At 43.7% G+C, this 20071-nt stretch overlaps 1 protein-coding gene across 1 annotated transcript in view; it reads left to right on the top strand.

The window, feature by feature from the left end:
• The window catches only part of LOC115177626 (protein kinase C alpha type), a 259435-nt gene that overhangs the window by 191981 nt on the left and 47383 nt on the right, over positions 1-20071 (top strand). Inside the window, exons 6-8 of the mRNA XM_029738557.1 lie at positions 6908-7064; positions 7159-7293; positions 9876-9969. Coding sequence (XP_029594417.1) covers positions 6908-7064; positions 7159-7293; positions 9876-9969 — 386 coding nt within the window. The remainder of the gene's footprint in view (positions 1-6907; positions 7065-7158; positions 7294-9875; positions 9970-20071) is intronic.

Raw genomic sequence — 20071 nt, forward strand, 5'->3', positions numbered from 1 at the left:
GTACACTCACACACACACACAAGCGTACACACACACTCACAAGCGTACACACACACTCACAAGCGTACACACACTCACAAGCGTACACACACACACAGACTCCTACGCAAACAGACGGTTATTTATTTAACCTTCGTTTTGAATAAATACGGGAGTCCGTTTTTGTGTCTGCGTGTATACACCCACAACCATCTCTGTTCCCTCCCTCCCTTTGACCCCCACCCCTGTTAACTTGGTGACTGACTAACATACCCACCCCTCTTCCGATGGTTTCAGAACAACAACTTTGTGTCCTAAAGCTCAAATCATCCCCCGTTATCCAGCCCAGTCGTTCGGACATTGGTGCCTCACTCCCTGAGCTCTTTACGTTTGACTTCACGTTCTACTGTCTATGTATCAGTTCCATTGGATTTAGGACCAATAGACAGAGATACGTGCTGTATGGACAACTGCAGAATAGTCGGAAAACTCCTGCAAGGAAGAGAACCTTTAGAAACATTTAGATGTCCTAATATTTCTTCATTTTTACTTTTAGATTTGTGTGTATTGTTGTCCGTTGTTAGATACTACTGCACTGTTGGAGCTAGGAACACAAGCGTTTCGCTACACCCACAATGACATCTGCTCAATATGTGTGTGCAAAATATGATATGATTTGGTACAAACCAAGTACAATCCAATGTACTGAAAGAGAAAAGGGGTCTGAAAAGAGAAGGAGAAGTACAGTTCTAACCAACACAGTTCTGTCTGACTCAGTTCTTCTGTTATCTCCGTCCATCACTCAGTATACTGCACCCACTCAGACGAGGTGCGCATTAATCACGTAACAAGTGCCTGTTTTTTTTAATCCATGGCGCTTTTTATATGGAGACTGTCCTCGAGACTGGTATCCAAGGTAACGGTGGAATTGAGGCCTTTCCCCCTTTCATGTCCCAGTGTGTCAATGAGGACTCAGTCAATGATTGACACACACACACACTTGTAGGAGATACTCTTGTAGACTTGTAGGAGATAGAATTGTCAGAGACGTGTGATGCGCAACCCACTAAAATCCACTATAAATGCACATACACTGCCGGTCACACACACTGCCGGTCACACACACTGCCGGTCACACACACTGCCGGTCACACACACTGCCGGTCACATACACTGCCGGTCAAAAGTTTTAGAACACGTACTCATTCAAAGGTTTTTCTTTATTTTTACTATTTTCTACGTTGTTTAATAATAGTGAAGACAAAATTATATTTTATATTTGAGATTCTTCAAATAGCCACCCTTTGCCTTGATGACAGCTTTGCACACTCTCGGCATTATCTCAACCAGCTTCATGAGATAGTCACCTGGAATGCATTTCAATTAACAGGTGTGCCTTCTTAATACGTTTGAGCCAATCAGTTGTGTTGTGACAAGGTAGGGTGGGTATACAGAAGATAGCCCTATTTGGTAAAAAAAACAAGTCCATATTATGGCAAGAAGAGCTCAAATAAGCAAAGAGAAACGACAGTCCATCATTACTTTAAGACATGAAGGCCAGTCAATATGGAACATTTCAAGAACTTTGAACGTTTCTTTAAGTGCAGTCGCAAAAACCATCAAGTACTATGATGAAACTGGCTCTCATGTGGACCACCACAGGAATGAGTTACCTCTGCTGCAGAGGATCATAAGTTCATAAGTGCTACCAGACTCAGAAATTGCAGCCCAAATAAATGCTTCACAGAGTTCAAGTAACAGACACATATCAACATCAACTGTTCAGAGGAGACAGTGTGAATCAGGCCTTCATGGTCAAATTGCTGCAAAGAAACACTACTAAATGACACCAATAAGAAGAAAAGATTTGCTTGGGCCAAGAAACACAAGCAATGGACATTAGACTGGTGGAAATAGGAGATCTTTGGTTCCAACCGCCATGTCTTTGTGAGACGTGGTGTGGGTGAACGGATGATGTCTGTCTGTGTATTTCCCACCGTGAAGCATGGAGGAGGAGGTGTGATGGTGTGGGGGTGCTTTGCTGGTGACGCGGTCTGTGATTTATTTAGAATTCAAGGTACACTTAACCAGCATGGCTACCACAGCATTCTGCAGCGATATGCCATTCCATCTGGTTTGGGCTTAGTGGGACTATCAGTTGTTTTTCAACAGGACAATGACCCAACACACCTCCAGGCTGTGTAAGGGCTATTTTACCAAGAAGGAGATTGATGGAGTGTTGCATCAGATGACCTGGCCTCCACAATCCCCCGACCTCAACCAAATTGAGATGGTTTGGGATGAGTCGGACCGCAGAGTGAAGGAAAAGCAGCCAACAAGTGCTCAGCATATGTGGGATCTCCTTCAAGACTGTTGAAAAAGCATTCCAGGTGAAGCTGGTTGAGAGAATGCCAAGAGTGTGCAAAGCTGTCATCAAGGCAAAGGGTGGCAACTTTGAAGAATCTCAAATATAAAATAAATGTTGATTTGTTTATCACTTTTTTGGGTTACTACATGTTTCCATATGTGTTATTTCATAGTTTTGATGTCTTCACTATTATTCTACAATGTAGAAAATATAGTAAAAATAGAGAAAAACCCTTTGACCGGTAGTGTATGCTACAATTCAATACTGTAGATTATACAAGAACAACTGTAATTCCATCAGATAAGTCTACATGTATTGTGTGAAGCTCGTCAGGTGGTAGGTAGCATGTTGTACAAATGATATCAGATGCACGCAGCGCAGACAGACAGACATTCTGTTAGAGGGTCCAGGGTTCCTCCTACTGGCTGCTAATGGAAATGGACTTCCATTTTTAAAGAGAACACGGAGGGTTTGTTCAAATTTGAGTTAACAATATTATTTTCTGGCCACTCATGACAAGGGGGTTATACACAAGCATTTAAATAACTTTTTGCTGGTGTTGGTTCTACACACAAGCACGCTCACACAAACGCACGTAGTCCACACTGTCTCCCCGCCCACGCTATCAAAACTTAAGGCCATTATTCAAAGGTCACTTGGCTACCAGTGCTTTGCCTACACCTTTATTTGGAACCGTTTTAAATATTCAAAACCCAACCTTTGTATTGTGACAGTTAAAGTCGCGTCTTTTAAGAAATGGTGTGTAGTGAAAGGTATGGTCATTGGTCACCTGTACATTTTAGTATTTTACCTTGGACCTATACAGAGATGTTGTGTATTGTATTTATACAAATGAAACTATAGTATAAACATAAGCCTATTGAATAGATCTGTACATTGTATGTTCATACAGTGTGTGTGTCCTGGGATGCAATAATTAACTGGTATTTCCAAAACTGTGCGGTTCGCATGTATTCTCATAGGTTTGTAGGTGTATGAGTTCATTCCCAGGACATGCATTATACACTTTATACAGATATCAAGACACATTACTATCTTCATATTTTACCTACTGTCAGTATTGCATGACAAGGAGTTATGCTACAATGACACAGCGCATGCTTTTAGAGGGGAGGAACAGGTTCCTTACCTAGCCCAAGTCTAGGCTAGAATGACTCTAGGGCTGTCTCTAATGGGATCCTATTCCCTATATAGTGCACTGCTTTTGACCAGGGACTATAGGGCTCTGGTCAAAAGTAGTTCACTGTATTTGGAAATAGAGTGCCGTTTGAGACAGCCATTTTGAGACGCATCCTAGCTTCAACACATTATTCCCCCTTTCCAGCCTAGTTCCATTAGCAGGTTAGGTCCGAGTTAGCCTGGTTGCTAATATCTTTGTCTGCTTGTGGTTATCCATCTCCTCAGATATGCATTGTTCTGCCAGGGATGACATTTGGTGGGATGTAATAATGTTTGGTATGATGTATTGTTTTATTTATGACGTAGGCTGCTGCTTGGATGTACTTGTTTTAACCCTGTTTGGACCCCAGGAAGAATAGCTTCTGCTTTAAGTCCCAAATGGCACCCCTATTCCCTATATGTCTCTGGTCTAAAGTCGTGCACGATGTAAAGCATAGGGAGACATTTGGTACGATCCCCTGTCTCTCCCAATGAAGTGTTCTCCCCCTCCAGCCCTCTCTCACCTCTGATAGCATACTCCATCACCCGCTATCCAAACCACATTAACCCCCCCCCAAAAATCCCCCAGCACAGGTGCAAGCGGGAGGAACAGACGGAAGCAAGTTAAAAGCTTATTTGCACAAGGCTTATTGAATTGTCTCGTAACTTAATTCACTCTCATATGACAATCCCAGGCAAAAATGTAGTGCCTTAGTTCAATATACATAACAATCAATTGCTCGTAGGTTATGGTTTCATTTTCAGTACGTTTGGTGTTGTGAGGGAAATAGAATTACTTGTAGTTTAAAATGCATTTAGGTAATATAACTGCTATACTTAATATTATTACTATAGCTTACAGTTTCTTTAATATTTATTAGTTGGGACTGCCAGCATCCCCTGTTTGCTGAAATTCTGTTGCTTCCCTCAAAGCGCAGATACAGGCTCTCTAAGTGTAGAACTAACAGGTCAAAACTCTCCTTCATGCCAGCAGCAGTCAGCTTTCTCAATAAGCTGTAGTACTGTACTGTTAGGTATGGGCTGACTCTATTCATGCCTGGTTTAGAGGTCTACTTCCTGTGTACATAATGCTGTATACAGTTGAAGTCGGAAGTTTACATACACTTAGGTTGGAGTCATTAAAACTTGTTTTTCAACCACTCCACACATTTCTTGTTAACAAACTATAGTTTTGGCTAGTCGGATAGGACATCTACTTTGTGCATGACACAAGTAATTTTTCCAACAATTGTTTACAGACAGATTATTTCTGTTATAATTCACTGTATCACAATTCCAGTGGGTCAGAAGTTTACATACACTAAGTTGACTGTGCCTTTAAACAGCTTGGAAAATTCCTGAAAAGGATGTCATGGCTTTAGAAGCTTCTGATAGGCTAATTTACATAATTTGAGTCAATTGGAGGTGTACCTGTGTCTGGTTCATCCTTGGGAGCAATTTCCAAATGCCTGAAGGTACCACGCTCATCTGTACAAACAATAGTACGCAAGTATAAACACCATGTGACCACACAGCCGTCATACCACTCAGGAAGGAGACGCGTTCTGTCTCCTAGAGATGAACGTACTTTGGTGCGAGAAGTGCAAATTAATCCCAGAACTACAGCAAAGGATCTTGTGAAGATGCTGGAGGAAACGGGTACAAAAGTATCTATATCCACAGTAAAACAAGTCCTATATCGCCATAACCTGAAAGGCCGCTCAGCAAGGAAGAAGCCACTGCTCCAAAACCGCCATAAAAAAGCCAGACTACGGTTTGCAATTGCACATGGGGACAAGACTGTACTTTTTGTAGAAATGTCCTCTGGTCTGATGAAACAAAAATAGAACTGTTTGGCCATAATGACCATCGTTATGTTGGGAGGAGACGGGGGATGCTTGCAAGCCGAAGAACACCATCCCAACCGTGAAGCACGCGGTGGCAGCATCATGTTGTGGGGGTGCTTTGCTGCAGGAGGGACTGGTGCACTTCACAAAATAAATGGCATCATGAGGGAGGAAAATGATGTGGCTATATTGAAGCAACATCTCAAGTCATCAGTCAGGAAGTTAAAGCTTGGTCGCAAATGGGTCTTCCAAATGGACAATGACCCCAAGCATACTTCCAAAGTTGTGGAAAATGGCTTAAGGACAACAAAGTCAAGGTATTGGAGTGTCCATCACAAAGCCCTGACCTCAATTCTATAGAAAATTCTTGAGCAAAACTGAAAAAGCGTGTGCGAGCAAGGAGGCCTACAAACCTGACTCAGTTACACCAGCTCTGTCAGGAGGAATGGACCAAAATTCACCCAATTTATTGTGGGAAGCTTGTGGAAGGCTACCTGACACGTTTGACCCAAGTAAAACAATTTAAAGGCAATGGTACCAAATACTAATTGTGTGTATGTAAACATCTGACCTACTGGGAATGTGATGAAAGAAATAAAAGCTGACATAAATCATTCTCTCTACTATTATTCTGACATTTCACATTCTCAAAATAAAGTGGTGATCCTAACTGACCTAAGACAGACAGGGAATTTTTACAAGGATTAAATGTCAGGAATGGTGAAAACTGAGTTTAAATATATTTGGCTGAGGTGTGTAAACCTCCAACTTCAAATGTATATAGTTTTTGTGTGTATTTGTCATGTGTTCATTGTGTTTTTACTATGTGCTGCAAAATGGTTTGCCCCTCTGGGATAATAAAGACTCTAGTCTACTACTCTACTATACCCTATCAACATAGCGTGACAAAATGGCATCCATTATGCAGTTTTACTCTAGTAGCTTATCTGCTCTCGTTCTGGGTCAAAGGTCAATCTAGCATTATTATCAACAAGCCCTTATGTCAGGGCCAGCCTTTGATTGACAGGGCCATATGAGAAGCTGTCTCCGGGTCTCCTGGGCTTAAGGGCTTGCCTGGCCAGGCAGGCATTCAGTGGGTCAGTCTCCGTGGCTATTTTCTGCATAATGTAAAGTGGTTGGCTGTGTTCCATGGCTCTGGGAGTCAGAGTGCTAATGGGGTGCTAATGTCCCTGGTGTCTGTGTGCAGTTTACTGAACATGGCTAAACACAGGACCACAAGGAGGGAGACGGGGAGGCTTGTACTACTGAAATAGTAACAACAATATACATACTGTATAACCATCTCTAGCAGGTTTCTATGCTGTCTACATAGGGCTTATTTTTATAAAATGTCCCCTGATTGTTGAATTTCCATGCCCATTATTAAATCCATCCTGCTGTTACAAGGCAACTTTAAAGAACACACTAACTCCTCTCAAAGTAAACCACTGTACAAGCAATGATGTCACCTGTACCACTGTACAATGTATTAGTTCAAAATCAACCTTTTCCCTCTGTGTTGTTTCTCCATCAGTGGGCGAAGGTCGAAATCTGATCCCCATGGACCCCAACGGCTCGTCTGACCCTTACGTCAAGCTCAAGCTCATCCCAGACCCCAAGAATGAGACCAAGAAGAAGACCAAGACCATCCTCGCCAACCTCAACCCCACCTGGAATGAGTCTTTTACATTGTGAGTTGAGGTGTACCCCAGGGCACAATGTTAGGCCCCTTTCACGTTTGTGTATTATCATTAACACAGTACATATGTCTGTGTGTTATTCCAGCAAGCTGAAGGCTACAGATAAGGACCGCAGGCTGTCTGTGGAGGTGTGGGACTGGGACCGGACTACCAGGAACGACTTCATGGGCTCCCTGTCCTTCGGCGTTTCAGAGCTGATCAAATCTCCTGTGTGTGGCTGGTAAGTATGACATTAGATGACATTCCAATGCAGTGTTCCTCTATCTGGTAGGGAATATGTAATGCCCGCCATAATTATTGGTATAGTGAAGCATTATTTATTCTTTTGGCTCTTTATTTCAGAACTTTGGATTTGAAATCAAACAATGACTACGAGGTTAAAGTGCAGACTGTCAGCTTTAATTTGAAGGGATTTTCATCTGTACCGGATGAACCGCTAGGAAATTACAGTACTTTTTCAACCTGGATTTTAGGGGAGCAAAAGTATTGGGACAAATTCACTTACAGTTGAAGTCGGAAGTTTACATACACTTAGGTCACTAAAACTCATTTTTTAACCACTCCACAAATTTCTTGTTAACAAACTATAGTTTTGGCAAGTTGGTTGGGACATCTACTTTGTGCATGACACAAGTCATTTTTCCAACAATTGTTTACAGACAGATTATTTCACTTATAATTCACTGTATCACAATTCCAGTGGGTCAGAAGTTTACATACACTAAGTTGACTGCGCCTTTAAACAGCTTGGAAAATTCCTGAAAATGATGTCATGGCTTTAGAAGCTTCTGATAGGCTAATTGACATAATTTGAGTCAATTGGAGGTGTTCCTGTGGATGTATTTCAAGGCCAACCTTCAAACTCAGTGCCTCTTTGCTTGACATCATGGGAAAATCAAAAGAAATCCGCCAAGACCTCAGAAAAAAAATTGTAGACCTCCACAAGTCTGATTCATCCTTGGGAGCATTTCCAAACACCTGAAGGTACCACGTTTATATGTACAAACAATAGTATGCAAGTATAAACACCATGAGACCACGCAGCCGTCATACCGCTCAGGAAGGAGACGTGTTCTGTCTCCTAGAGATGAACGTACTTTGGTGCGAAAGTGCAAATCAATCCCAGAACAACAGCAAAGGACCTTGTGAAGATGCTGGAGGAAACGGGTACAAAGTATCTATATCCACAGTTACACGTGTCCAATATCGATGAAAGAAATAAAAGCTGAATTAAATCCTTCTTTCTACTATTATTCTGACATTTCACATTCATAAAATAAAGTGGTGATCTTAACTAACCGTGAAGACAGGGCATTTTTACTAGGATTAAATGTCAGGAATTGTAAAAACTGAGTTTAAATGTACTTGGCTAAGGTGTATGCAAACTTCCGACTTCAACTGTATGTGTATTAAAGTAGTAAAAAAGTTAAGTATGTGTTCCCATATTCATAACACGCAATCAATTAAAAAAATAATAATAAAATAAGTAAATAAATAAGAATATAACATGTTTCTAACCACTTCTACATGAATGTGGATACTACCACAATGACAGATAATCCTAAATGTATCGTGAATAATGATGACTGAGAAAGTGATAGACGCACAAATACCATACCCCCCCAAAAGATGCTAACCTCCCCAGTTATTGTAATGGTGAGAGGTTAGCATGTCTTGGAGGGGGTATGATATTTGTGTAACTTTCTCACTCATCATTATTGACGATTCATTCAGAATTTGTCCCAAAACTTTTGCTCCCCTAAAATGGATGCACTAAGTACAAAAAGTGCTGTAATTTCTAAACGGTTCATTCGATATTGATGACAATACCCTCAAATTAAAGCTGGCAGTCTGCACTTTAACTTCATAATCATTGTTTTAATTTCAAATCCAGACTTTTGTAGTATAGAGCCAAAAGACGAAACACTGCTTCACTGTCCCAATAATTTCAGAGAGCATTGCATTTGTGTCTCGTTTTTTTGTGTTGTGTTTTTGTAGACTGCCGGAAGAGTAGCAGTCGTTAAGTTAATAGTGAAGAAGGGATCTTAATGAACATTACTTGAATTTATCCTGGTTTCCTGTTTGAAGCAATCACAGCTGAAATCTGATTTTTTTTAATAGCGATTTCTATTTGAAAAGTGCAGTGATAAATCAAGATAATCTTTCGGATGTAAGTGCCTTCTTCTCAACTTACCTGCATTTCATATCATTGTTGGTCATCATCACAGAGCCTCTTGGCGCTGTAGTCCCTTATATCACAGTCTGGTGCAAACCGATCATTAATCACAACAGCAAAGGTGAACTTTATCGCCACAGCTCAGTGCCCTTTGAGGTGCCATCTAATGTCTGTGGGTCATAAATAGTGATGTGTTTCATGAGCACCGCCAACACAAGGATAATTCTGGCCCAATGGACCGGAGCCAAAGGGACTATTGCTTTGTAATGAACTATGTGTCCGGGCCAAGTGGGTATGAATCAGGAGGTAGAGAGGGATAGAGGGTTGAAGTGATGCAGGGAGGGAGGGAGGGATGTAAACTACTGGCCGCTCCATACCTAGCTTTATGTCTCAGGGTATAACATCTCTTTCTGGGGTTTTTCAGTTTTAAAGGCTGTTGAGAGGTTTTATGCTGGATCTTAGAAACATTCTGTTACTTTTAACGCTTATCTACTGGACTATAAATAGCAAGCTGGGTCTCAGAAAGTCCATGTGCTTGGATTCACATCTATAATGTTGTTTTTGTTAACAATCATAATTGAAATATGAATGCTCTCTCTCTTTTTCTCTTTTTCTCTTTTTCTCAGGTACAAGATGTTGAACCAAGAGGAGGGCGAGTTCTACAACGTGCCCATCTCAGAGGAGGATGACGGGAACGAGGAGCTCAGACAGAAGTTTGAGGTGAGGCCTCAGAGACAAGACTGGAGAACACATTATCCGAATATCGTTGGTTACTGTAGCCCATCCTGCTTTCATCGGACATTCTGTGATTTTATTACACGTTGTGATATGTCTCTTTGTATGCCTGTTAGTTTGAGTGTCTTCCGTTTTATTCAGTAACAAGTGTGTTTTTTTAATGTTTATATATCTACATAATATGTTTGTGTCCATGACTAAATGAACTAATCATATTAAGTCCTTGAGCTTCTACCAAAGCCACTCCACAAACCACATTAAACTGGTATAATTGAATTTGGACCTTCTCCATGACAAATATGTTTGCATTTCAAGATGGCCACCATCCCCCTCCAGACCGTAAGCACAGTGTGCCCCGGAGAATCTGGACATAAAAGGGTCATGGATTCTCCATGGAAACAGGGCTGTTAATTAAAACTCTGTTGTGCCGCTCGTCTGTCTTCAGGCGCCCAATGAGAGGCTGCCTCGTTATTAATCACTTATTATTATTACTTATTATTCTTATTATTAATTGGTGGCTCGAAGGTGCGGCGGTCTTTTTCTCGTCCTCCAAGACATTAGTATATCCAGCTTTGTAGATACAGGCTTATAGGATATGGTAGGGTTTGACCTTTGACCTCCGCTGTTCTAGAATCAGTGGTAACTCAGACCGGTGTCACTGTAAAGCTGTTAGTTCATCAGCACGAACATGGATTTGGGCAGGAAGGATTAGTCCGTCACTCCTTAGAATATCAGTTTTAGTTTATATTGGAATTATATTCCAAAAGCTCCAGAATTGATTGAATGATATGGATAGAAAGATATCCACCACTTGTCTTACGGGCATTATCTCCGGGGTGTCAAACTCATTTTGCCCCTGGGGCCGTATTCAGTCTTTAACGGAAGGCCGCAGTGAAAATTTGTTATATTTCCTTGCTGTAAAAATGAGCTAAAAATAGTACTCTTATTGTTTTTTGAATTTTCGATGCTCCCTGACTGTTTAGTGATTGTTAGCGAGCTGGACAGTTGAGAAACTGTATGAATATAAGTTGATTATCATTTCTACCCAGTTTCCATTTGGTTTTAGTCATTTGGAAGTATATTGAATATGTATTTATTTAATTTTTCTCTCAAACCACCTCTGCATTAGATGTTCATTCTAGAACTGTTATTCCTTTTCTTTCAGTTACTCGTGTGTTGTCCTTTGGCTTCATCAGGTAGACACAGCTGATGGCCTTGTGTTATATTTTGACTGAGCCTTGTCCAATAGACAGAGCCTGTTAACAGTAAAGAGACTACAGTATTGATGAATAGCTTGACCCATCCATGGCCCGTTCACCTCTCCGTCATATTGAGTGCAGACTCGGCCTGGGGCCACAGACAGCACACCATGTACCCAGCAGGGCCCTCTGGGGGGGCTAGTCTTGCTGATGAAGTATGACTGGGAACTCCCTCAGATGGACACTAGTGTACAGTATGTCATTATCACTTGGAGGGGTTAGAATGGAGGGGTTAGAGTGGAGGGATGGAGGGGTTAGAGTGGAGGGATGGAGGGGTTAGAGTGGGGGGTTAGAGTGGAGGGATGGAGGGGGGTTAGAGTGGAGGGGTTAGAGTGGAGGGATGGAGGGCTTAGAGTGGGGGGTTAGAGTGGAGGGATGGAGGGGTTAGAGTGGAGGGATGGAGGGGTTAGAGTGGGGGGTTAGAGTGGAGGGATGGAGGGCTTAGAGTGGAGGGATGGAGGGGTTAGAGTGGGGGGGTAAGAGTGGAGGGATGGAGGGGTTAGAGTGGGGGGGTAAGAGTGGAGGGATGGAGAGGGGTTAGAGTGGGGGGGTAAGAGTGGAGGGATGGAGGGGTTAGAGTGGAGGGATGGAGAGGGGTTAGAGTGGAGGGATGGAGAGGGGTTAGAGTGGAGGGGTTAGAGTGGAGGGATGGAGGGGTTAGAGTGGAGGGATGGAGAGGGGTTAGAGTGGAGGGATGGAGAGGGGTTAGAGTGGAGGGATGGAGGGGTTAGAGTGGAGGGATGGAGGGGTTAGAGTGGAGGGATGGAGGGGTTAGAGTGGAGGGGTTAGAGTGGAGGGATGGAGGGGTTAGAGTGGAGGGATGGAGGGTTAGAGTGGAGGGATGGAGGGGTTAGAGTGGAGGGATGGAGAGGGGTTAGAGTGGGGGGTTAGAGTGGAGGGATGGAGAGGGGTTAGAGTGGGGGTGGAGGGATGGAGGGGTTAGAGTGGAGGGATGGAGAGGGGTTAGAGTGGAGGGATGGAGAGGGGTTAGAGTGGAGGAATGGAGAGGGGTTAGAGTGGAGGGATGGAGGGGTTAGAGTGGAGGGATGGAGGGGTTAGAGTGGAGGGGTGGAGGGGTTAGAGTGGAGGGATGGAGAGGGGTTAGAGTGGAGGGATGGAGGGGTTAGAGTGGAGGGATGGAGAGGGGTTAGAGTGGAGGGGTTAGAGTGGAGGGATGGAGGGGTTAGAGTGGAGGGGTTAGAGTGGAGGGATGGAGAGGGGTTAGAGTGGAGGGATGGAGGGGTTAGAGTGGAGGGGTTAGAGTGGAGGGGTGGAGGGGTTAGAGTGGAGGGATGGAGAGGGGTTAGAGTGGAGGGATGGAGAGGGGTTAGAGTGGAGGGATGGAGAGGGGTTAGAGTGGAGGGATGGAGTGGTTAGAGTGGCGGCATGGAGGGGTTAGCGTGGCGGCATGGAGGGGTTAGCGTGGCGGCATGGAGGGGTTAGCGTGGCGGCATGGAGGGGTTAGCGTGGCGGCATGGAGGGGTTAGCGTGGCGGCATGGAGGGGTTGACTCCCACCTGTTATACACGTCCCACGTCATCCACAGCACAACAGACACAGCAGGATGTCATCTCCTATTGATAACACAGACAACTGTACTGTACCCTCACAATACAGACAACTTTCCTCTACCCTCACAATACAGACAACAGTCCTCTACCCTCACAATACAGACAACTGTCCTCTACCCTCACAATACAGACAACTGTCCTCTACCCTCACAATACAGACAACTGTCCTCTACCCTCACAATAGACAACTGTCCTCTACCCTCACAATAGACAACAGTCCTCTACCCTCACAATACAGACAACTGTACTCTACCCTCACAATACAGACAACTGTCCTCTACCCTCACAATACAGACAACTGTCCTCTACCCTCACAATACAGACAACTGTCCTCTACCCTCACAATACAGACAACTGTCCTCTACCCTCACAATACAGACAACTGTCCTCTACCCTCACAATACAGACAACTGTCCTCTACCCTCACAATACAGACAACTGTCCTCTGCCCTCACAATACAGACAACTGTCCTCTGCCCTCACAATACAGACAACTGTCCTCTGCCCTCACAATACAGACAACTGTCCTCTACCCTCACAATACAGACAACTGTCCTCTACCCTCACAATACAGACAACTGTCCTCTACCCTCACAATACAGACAACTGTCCTCTACCCTCACAATACAGACAACTGTCCTCTACCCTCACAATACAGACAACTGTCCTCTACCCTCACAATACAGACAACTGTCCTCTACCCTCACAATACAGACAACTGTCCTCTACCCTCACAATACAGACAACTGTCCTCTACCCTCACAATACAGACAACTGTCCTCTACCCTCACAATACAGACAGCTATTGTCATTATTCTAGTTGGAGATTGTTTGAAACTCTGTGGAGGTTTGTTGCACATACAGTATAATAGGACTTTATAGACCGTTTTTCAGATAGGAGTCATTCAACAATAACTGTCCTCACTTTCGCAATACACTGGGTACAGACTTCAGTTCAATGTCTAGTTTTGATTTACATTTGGTTGAGTTGTCAACTAATGTGAATTAAACATGAAATCAACTAAAATTGTCACCCTGTTATTGGATTTTGGTTAAAAAAAATATCCGAAATTCCCTTATGTTGATGGCTTTTTGCACATATGACACACACACAGCCACACACAGCCAAGCACGCACGCTCACACGCACACACACACACACACACAGCCACACGCTCACGCTCACACACACCCACACGCTCACACACATACACAACCACACGCTCACACACACACAGCCACACGCTCACACACACACACACAGCCACACATTTACATTTACATTTAAGTCATTTAGCAGACGCTCTTATCCAGAGCGACTTACAAATTGGTGGATTCACCTTATGATATCCAGTGGAACAACCACTTTACAATAGTACATCTAAATCTTTTAAAGGGGGGGTTAGAAGGATTACTTTATCCTATCCCAGGTATTCCTTAAAGAGGTGGGGTTTCACACGCTCACACACACACACAGCCACACAGCCACACGCTCACACGCTCACACACTCACACAGCCACACGCTCACACAGCCACACGCTCACAGCCACACGCTCACACACACACACAGCCACACGCTCACACACAGCCACACGCTCACACACAGCCACACGCTCACACACAGCCACACGCTCACACACACACACACACACACACAGCCACACGCTCACACACACACACACACACAAAGCCTCACACACACAAGCTTGTACCTTGTGTCAATAACAAGCCGTGTCTGCTGTGAACATTTCTAACCTGGTAAAGGGAGAAGGGAAGACTTGTGCTCGTCAAGGGAAACAAACGTCTCTATGCCTGTTTGTGTGTCCTTACTTTACACAGCCATTTTGATGTTTTAAAGAGAGCCAATACAGTGGGAGCTCCCAAATGGCACCCTATTCCCTTTTTAGTGCACTACTTTTGACCAGAGCCCATTGAACAGAACCCTATTGGCCCTGGTTAAAAGTAGTGCACTAGATAAAGAATAGGATGCCATTTTTTGGACGTTAACTAAATTGTAGCACTTATCCAAGTATTCTGGTTTGTTTTTTTCCCCCTCATTTATTTCAAATGAACAACCCTTTGGTATTCCGACGTGCTGTGTGGGCTTGGATTGCCATGGGTTACCAGGCTAGACATATGAAGCAATGTGAACTAGAGAGTGTGAGGGCTCAAGAAGTTCCTGTCTATAGTGCTTAATTGTAATCCTGTCTAGTTGGTCTATTTCTGTGGCCCACTGACAAGATATCTTAAGGTTGGTATGTGTGGCATTAGACAATATTTCTTCCATGTCTTTCACAAATGTAGGTGCTTTGTAAAAGATCATTCTCGCTTTGGCTGGTATGCTCAAGAGGTTAAGTGTTAATGGGCTGAGGTCACTTCCTGTTGTTATTTACAGTTACTGCTGTGTCTGTCTGACTGAGACAAGTTTGGTCCAAGAAAATAGCTCTCGCTTTCTCTTTCTGTCTGTCTCTTCCTCCCTCTTCCTGTCTCTCCCTATCTCTCTTCCCCTGTCTCCCTCCTCACTCTCACTCTCTGCCTGCCCTGCCCTTCTCTCTCTATTCCTTTTTCTCCCTCTCCCTTACCGTAACACTTCCTCATCTCTCATCTGTGCTCTGTGAGACCTCTAGATGCCCACCCTTTTTCTTGTCAAATCTAATGCCTGAGTTTCTCTCCTCCCTTTTCCCCCCGTCTCTCTCCCTCTCTTCCAGGATTGCCAAATTAACTATCACTTCCTAAAGGTATCTCTCCTCTGCTCCTCTCCTCGCTCTCCTCCTCCCATCCGCTGTCTCCTTTCCTCGCCTCTGTTCCTCTTTTGTCTTCCTCTTTTTTTATCTACCTCCTTTGTGTCCAATCACTCGCTTTCTCACTCTCTTCCACTCTGATCATTTGTACGTGGTTTAAGGCTACTGCAAATAGATCCAGTTTACTATCAGTTTGTTCTCAGTGTGGGGTTGGAATTAGCGCACGAACAAGAGCCATCAGATAGCAGGAACTGCTCTCATAAATCATTGACTTGAGCTGGAAATAGCCTCGTCTTTTGTTGAGAAAATCAAGTGTAAAGCTATCAAGCTGGAAGGGAAATGTGACTGAAAATTGTCCTACAATAAAAATGTATATATTTTTTCTTTTTATATAAATAGTATTCACTACAGAGATGGCGTTTATGGAACTGTATACGTACAGGTAGGTTACTTCCACAATGAAATAGGATAGTATACAAGATGCTGAAAATACAAGTGTCCTACAGGACTACTTCCTCATTATATCATCCAATAGGAAAACAGGTTTCAGTGCCTGTTCATTACAGGGACATTGCAGCCAAACCCCCCCCCATACACAACACACTCTGTTCTTCTCCTTCTCACTCCCTCCCCGTCTTCTTTATTATTATTCACTTGTTGGTCATTTAGCAGACGTTCTTATCCAGAGTTAGTTACAGTAGGGAGTTCATACATTTTCATACTTTTTTTCGTACTGGTCCCCCGTGGGAAGCGCCCTGCTCTACCAACTGAGCCACACGGGACCTCTCCCTCCTCCTCCTATTCCTCCCTCAACTGTGTAGGGGGTGTCTGTGGGTACTGCAGTCACATTCACCTAACCTGGATGGACTAGGCATAGGGAAAGGGGCTGGGAATTGGGGACTCCTCATTGGGCTATAACTGGTTGGAAGGAGATTGTTAGTAAATGTTTCCCGTACATGTCTGTCTGTGTACAGTATAATGTCTGTCTGTGTACAGTATAATGTCTGTCTGTGTACAGTATAATGTCTGTCTGTGTACAGTATAATGTCTGTCTGTGTATGATGTCTGGTTGTCGCTCTGTCTATGATGTCCATCTGTCTGTCATCAAACTTTTTGTATTTTTTTTCTTTGTCTTTCTCATCACTATCTGGTCATATTTTTATCTTCCTCCTTTTTGGCCTATAGGATGTTTTTGGCTGCTTGGTCTATACTAGATCAGTACAGGGGTGGAAGTTAAGCTGTGTTCCTATAGCAATGGGAGGTCAATACAAAGATGGACAGCACAGTTAGTTAGGCCCTTCTCCGTTTGTTCAGTGTGGTTTTTATAGGGCCATAATGTGGCTTTTACTATATCTTTATTAACACCAGCATTTCGTTGGACCCGCTAATACATCTGCTAAACTGTGTACACAACCAATAAACTTTGATTTGATGAGTTGATTTCTCTCACGTTGTTCATCGCTTATCCACAAGAGGGCAGTATCAAGCCAGGTTTTAAAATGCATTGCGTGTTGGTGCAGTGAATCGAATACAGCACAATTTACAGTGCATTCAGAAAGTATTCAGACCCCTTCCCTTTTTCTGCATTTTGTTAACGTTACAACCTTATTTTCCTCATAGATCTACACACAGTACCCCATAATGACAAAGTGAAAACAGGTTTTTTTTAAAATAAAAAACAGAAATACCTTATTTACATTATGAGACTCGAAATTGAGCTCAGGTGCATCCTGTTTCCATTGATCATTCTTGAGATGTTTCTACAAGTTGATTGGAGTTCACCTGTGGTAAATTCAATAGAGTGGACATGATTTTGAAAGGCACACACCTGTCTATATAAGGTCCCACAGTTGACAGTGCATGTCAGAGCAAAAAATTAAACCATGAGGTCAAAGGAATTGTCCGTAGAGCTCCAAGACAGGATTGTGTCAAGGCACAGATCTGGGGAAAGGTACCGAAATATTTCTGCAGCATTGAAGGTCCCCAAAAACACAGTGGCCTCCATCATTCTTAAATGGAAGAAGTTTGAAACCACCAAGACTCTTCCTAGAGCTGGCTGCCCGGCCAAACTAAGCAGTCGGGGGAGAAGAGCCTTGGTCAGGGTGGTGACCAACAACCTGATGGTCACTCTGACAGAGCTCTAGAGTTCCTCTGTGGAGATGGGAGAACCTTCCAGAAGGACAACCATCTCTGCAGCACTCCACCAATCAGGCCTTAATGGTAATGGCCAGTTTGAAACCACTCCTCAGTAAAATGCACATTGCAGCCCGCTTGGAATTTGCCAAAAGGCACCTAAAGGACAGACCATGAGAAACAAGATTCTCTGTTCTGTTGAAACCAATATTGAACTATTTGACCTGAATACCAAGCGTCACGTCTGGAGGAAACCTGGCACCTTCCCTACGGTGAAGCATGGTGGTGGCAGCATCATGCTTTAGATGTTTTTCAGCGGCAGGGACTTGGAGACTAGTCAGGATCGTGGGAAAGATGAACAGAGCAAAGTACAGAGAGAATCTGCTCCAGAGTGCTCAGGATCTCAGACTGGGGCGAAGGTTCACCTTCCAACAGGACAATGTCTTAAGCACACAGCCAGGAGTGGCGTTGGGACAAGTCTCTGAATGTCCTTGAGTGGCCCAGCCAGAGCCTGGACTTGAACCCGATCGAACATCTTTGGAGAGATCTGAAGATAGCTGTACAGCGATGCTCCCCATCCAACCTGACAGAGCTTGAGAGGATCTGCAGAGAAGAATGGGAGAAACTTCACTTACAGGTGTGCCAAGCTTGTAGCGTCTTACCCAAAAACACTCGAGGCTGTAATCGCTGCCAAAGGTGCTTCAACAAAGTACTGAGTAAAGGGTCTGAATACTTATGTAAATGTAATATTTCTAATACATTTGCAAAAATGTTTTTTTTAAAAAAAAGTTTTTGCTTCATCATTATGGGGTAATGTGTGTAGATTGATGAGGGATTTAACAAAAATCTGTTTTAGAATAAGGCTGTAACGTAACAAAATCTGGAGAAAGTCAAGGGGTCTGAATACTTTCTGAACGCACTGTATCATTACATAAAGTTATCATGAAAAGCATCATTTATGACATGCTGGTTTATAGTTTTAGACCCTCAATTTCATTGTGTCAGTTTGTGGTCTTTGACTTTTGCTTAGGAATTTGTCATAACTGACCCCTTGTAAAGGAAATGGGCACTCTAGACAACCTCAAAATTATTCTTAATGCATTTGTTTTGTCTTTTGTTAGTGAGAGAAAGAAACGCAGTAAGAAAGCCACAGTTAGAGTTTCCCGCGAGTTGAGTCTCCACCCGTTACCACTAGATGGCCCCATGGCACTGGGTTGTAAACCCACTATGAACCCTGAAATAACTTGTTCCTTTGTGTCAGTGTGTTCGTGTTATGAGCAACCTCAGATCAATTGTTTCAGTGCTTTGGTGTTATGAGCGAGTGCTCCTGAAATGAAATGTGCCCGTGTTGTCAATGCGTTAGTCTTATGAGTGACTGTGCTTCTGACATAGTGGGCCTGTGTTGGTAATGTGTTAGTGTTATGAGTGACTGTGCTCCTGAGATAAAGCATGTCTGTATGGTAGTGCTTGTGAAAGTATGGCTGTGTTTCAGCCGTTCTCCCTTCACCTCTCCCCTGCTGTGGTTCCAGGGCCAGGCAAAGGACAAAGCCAAAGTTCAGGTGCGTCCGAGAGGAAGTGAGGCCGCTTTTGCGAGTCTCTTCCTCTCGTTGGCTTCGCTTATAGGTGTGCTGTGGTCTGCTTCGCCCAATAGTGTGCTGCCTATACCTTACTAGCTATTTCTAGGCCCCGCCCGGTAAACAACCCCTAGCCACTGTAGCATAGTCACCTGTCTGAATAGGCCAGGGGTGGACAGGTGTAAGCAATATGGCGAAGTCTTCACCTAGCCTATCAGAGGGCAGGGTGGAGCTATAACCTTTTGCTCATGCCTATCACACCCTGTCAGATCTACGTGAAGTGAGGAAGGTGAGGGGCTAGGAATGATCTGGATTTGTATGCAGACGCCATTAGCCAAAACAAAGCCGCCTGAGCAGTTTTATTACACCTCATCTAGACGTGAACACCAAGGGGGAAACAGCAGTAGATTGACACAGAGAACCTCACACACGTGATGTGTCAATTTATTGGACAGATTCCAATGAGATGAAATGTCTTTGGTTCAGTTTATGTGGATTGTGGTATATTCTACACAAACGGGCAGCTTTATCGTTGTGTGTAGTTTGTAATGTGCGTGTCTGCCAGCCGTTCCAGTGTACTAGACAGACGAGGTGAGCTGTAGTGTGGACCAGGTTTAGCATGACTGTGCCAGCTGCTCGATTTGGCCCAAGCTCTTGAGGTGTGTGTGTGTGTGTGTATGTGTGTCCGTGCGTGTCCGTGCGTGTCCGTGCGTGCGAGGAGAGATTTGACACCTGTGAGTAAGGGTGAAGAATGAGGATGGCACCCAGGTTGTCATGTTCCCACTGCCTGGGAAACAGATGGAACAGGCC

The sequence above is a fragment of the Salmo trutta genome, chromosome 38 (genome assembly GCF_901001165.1).
Source record: "Salmo trutta chromosome 38, fSalTru1.1, whole genome shotgun sequence".
In the NCBI taxonomy this organism is placed as follows: Eukaryota; Metazoa; Chordata; class Actinopteri; order Salmoniformes; family Salmonidae; genus Salmo; species Salmo trutta.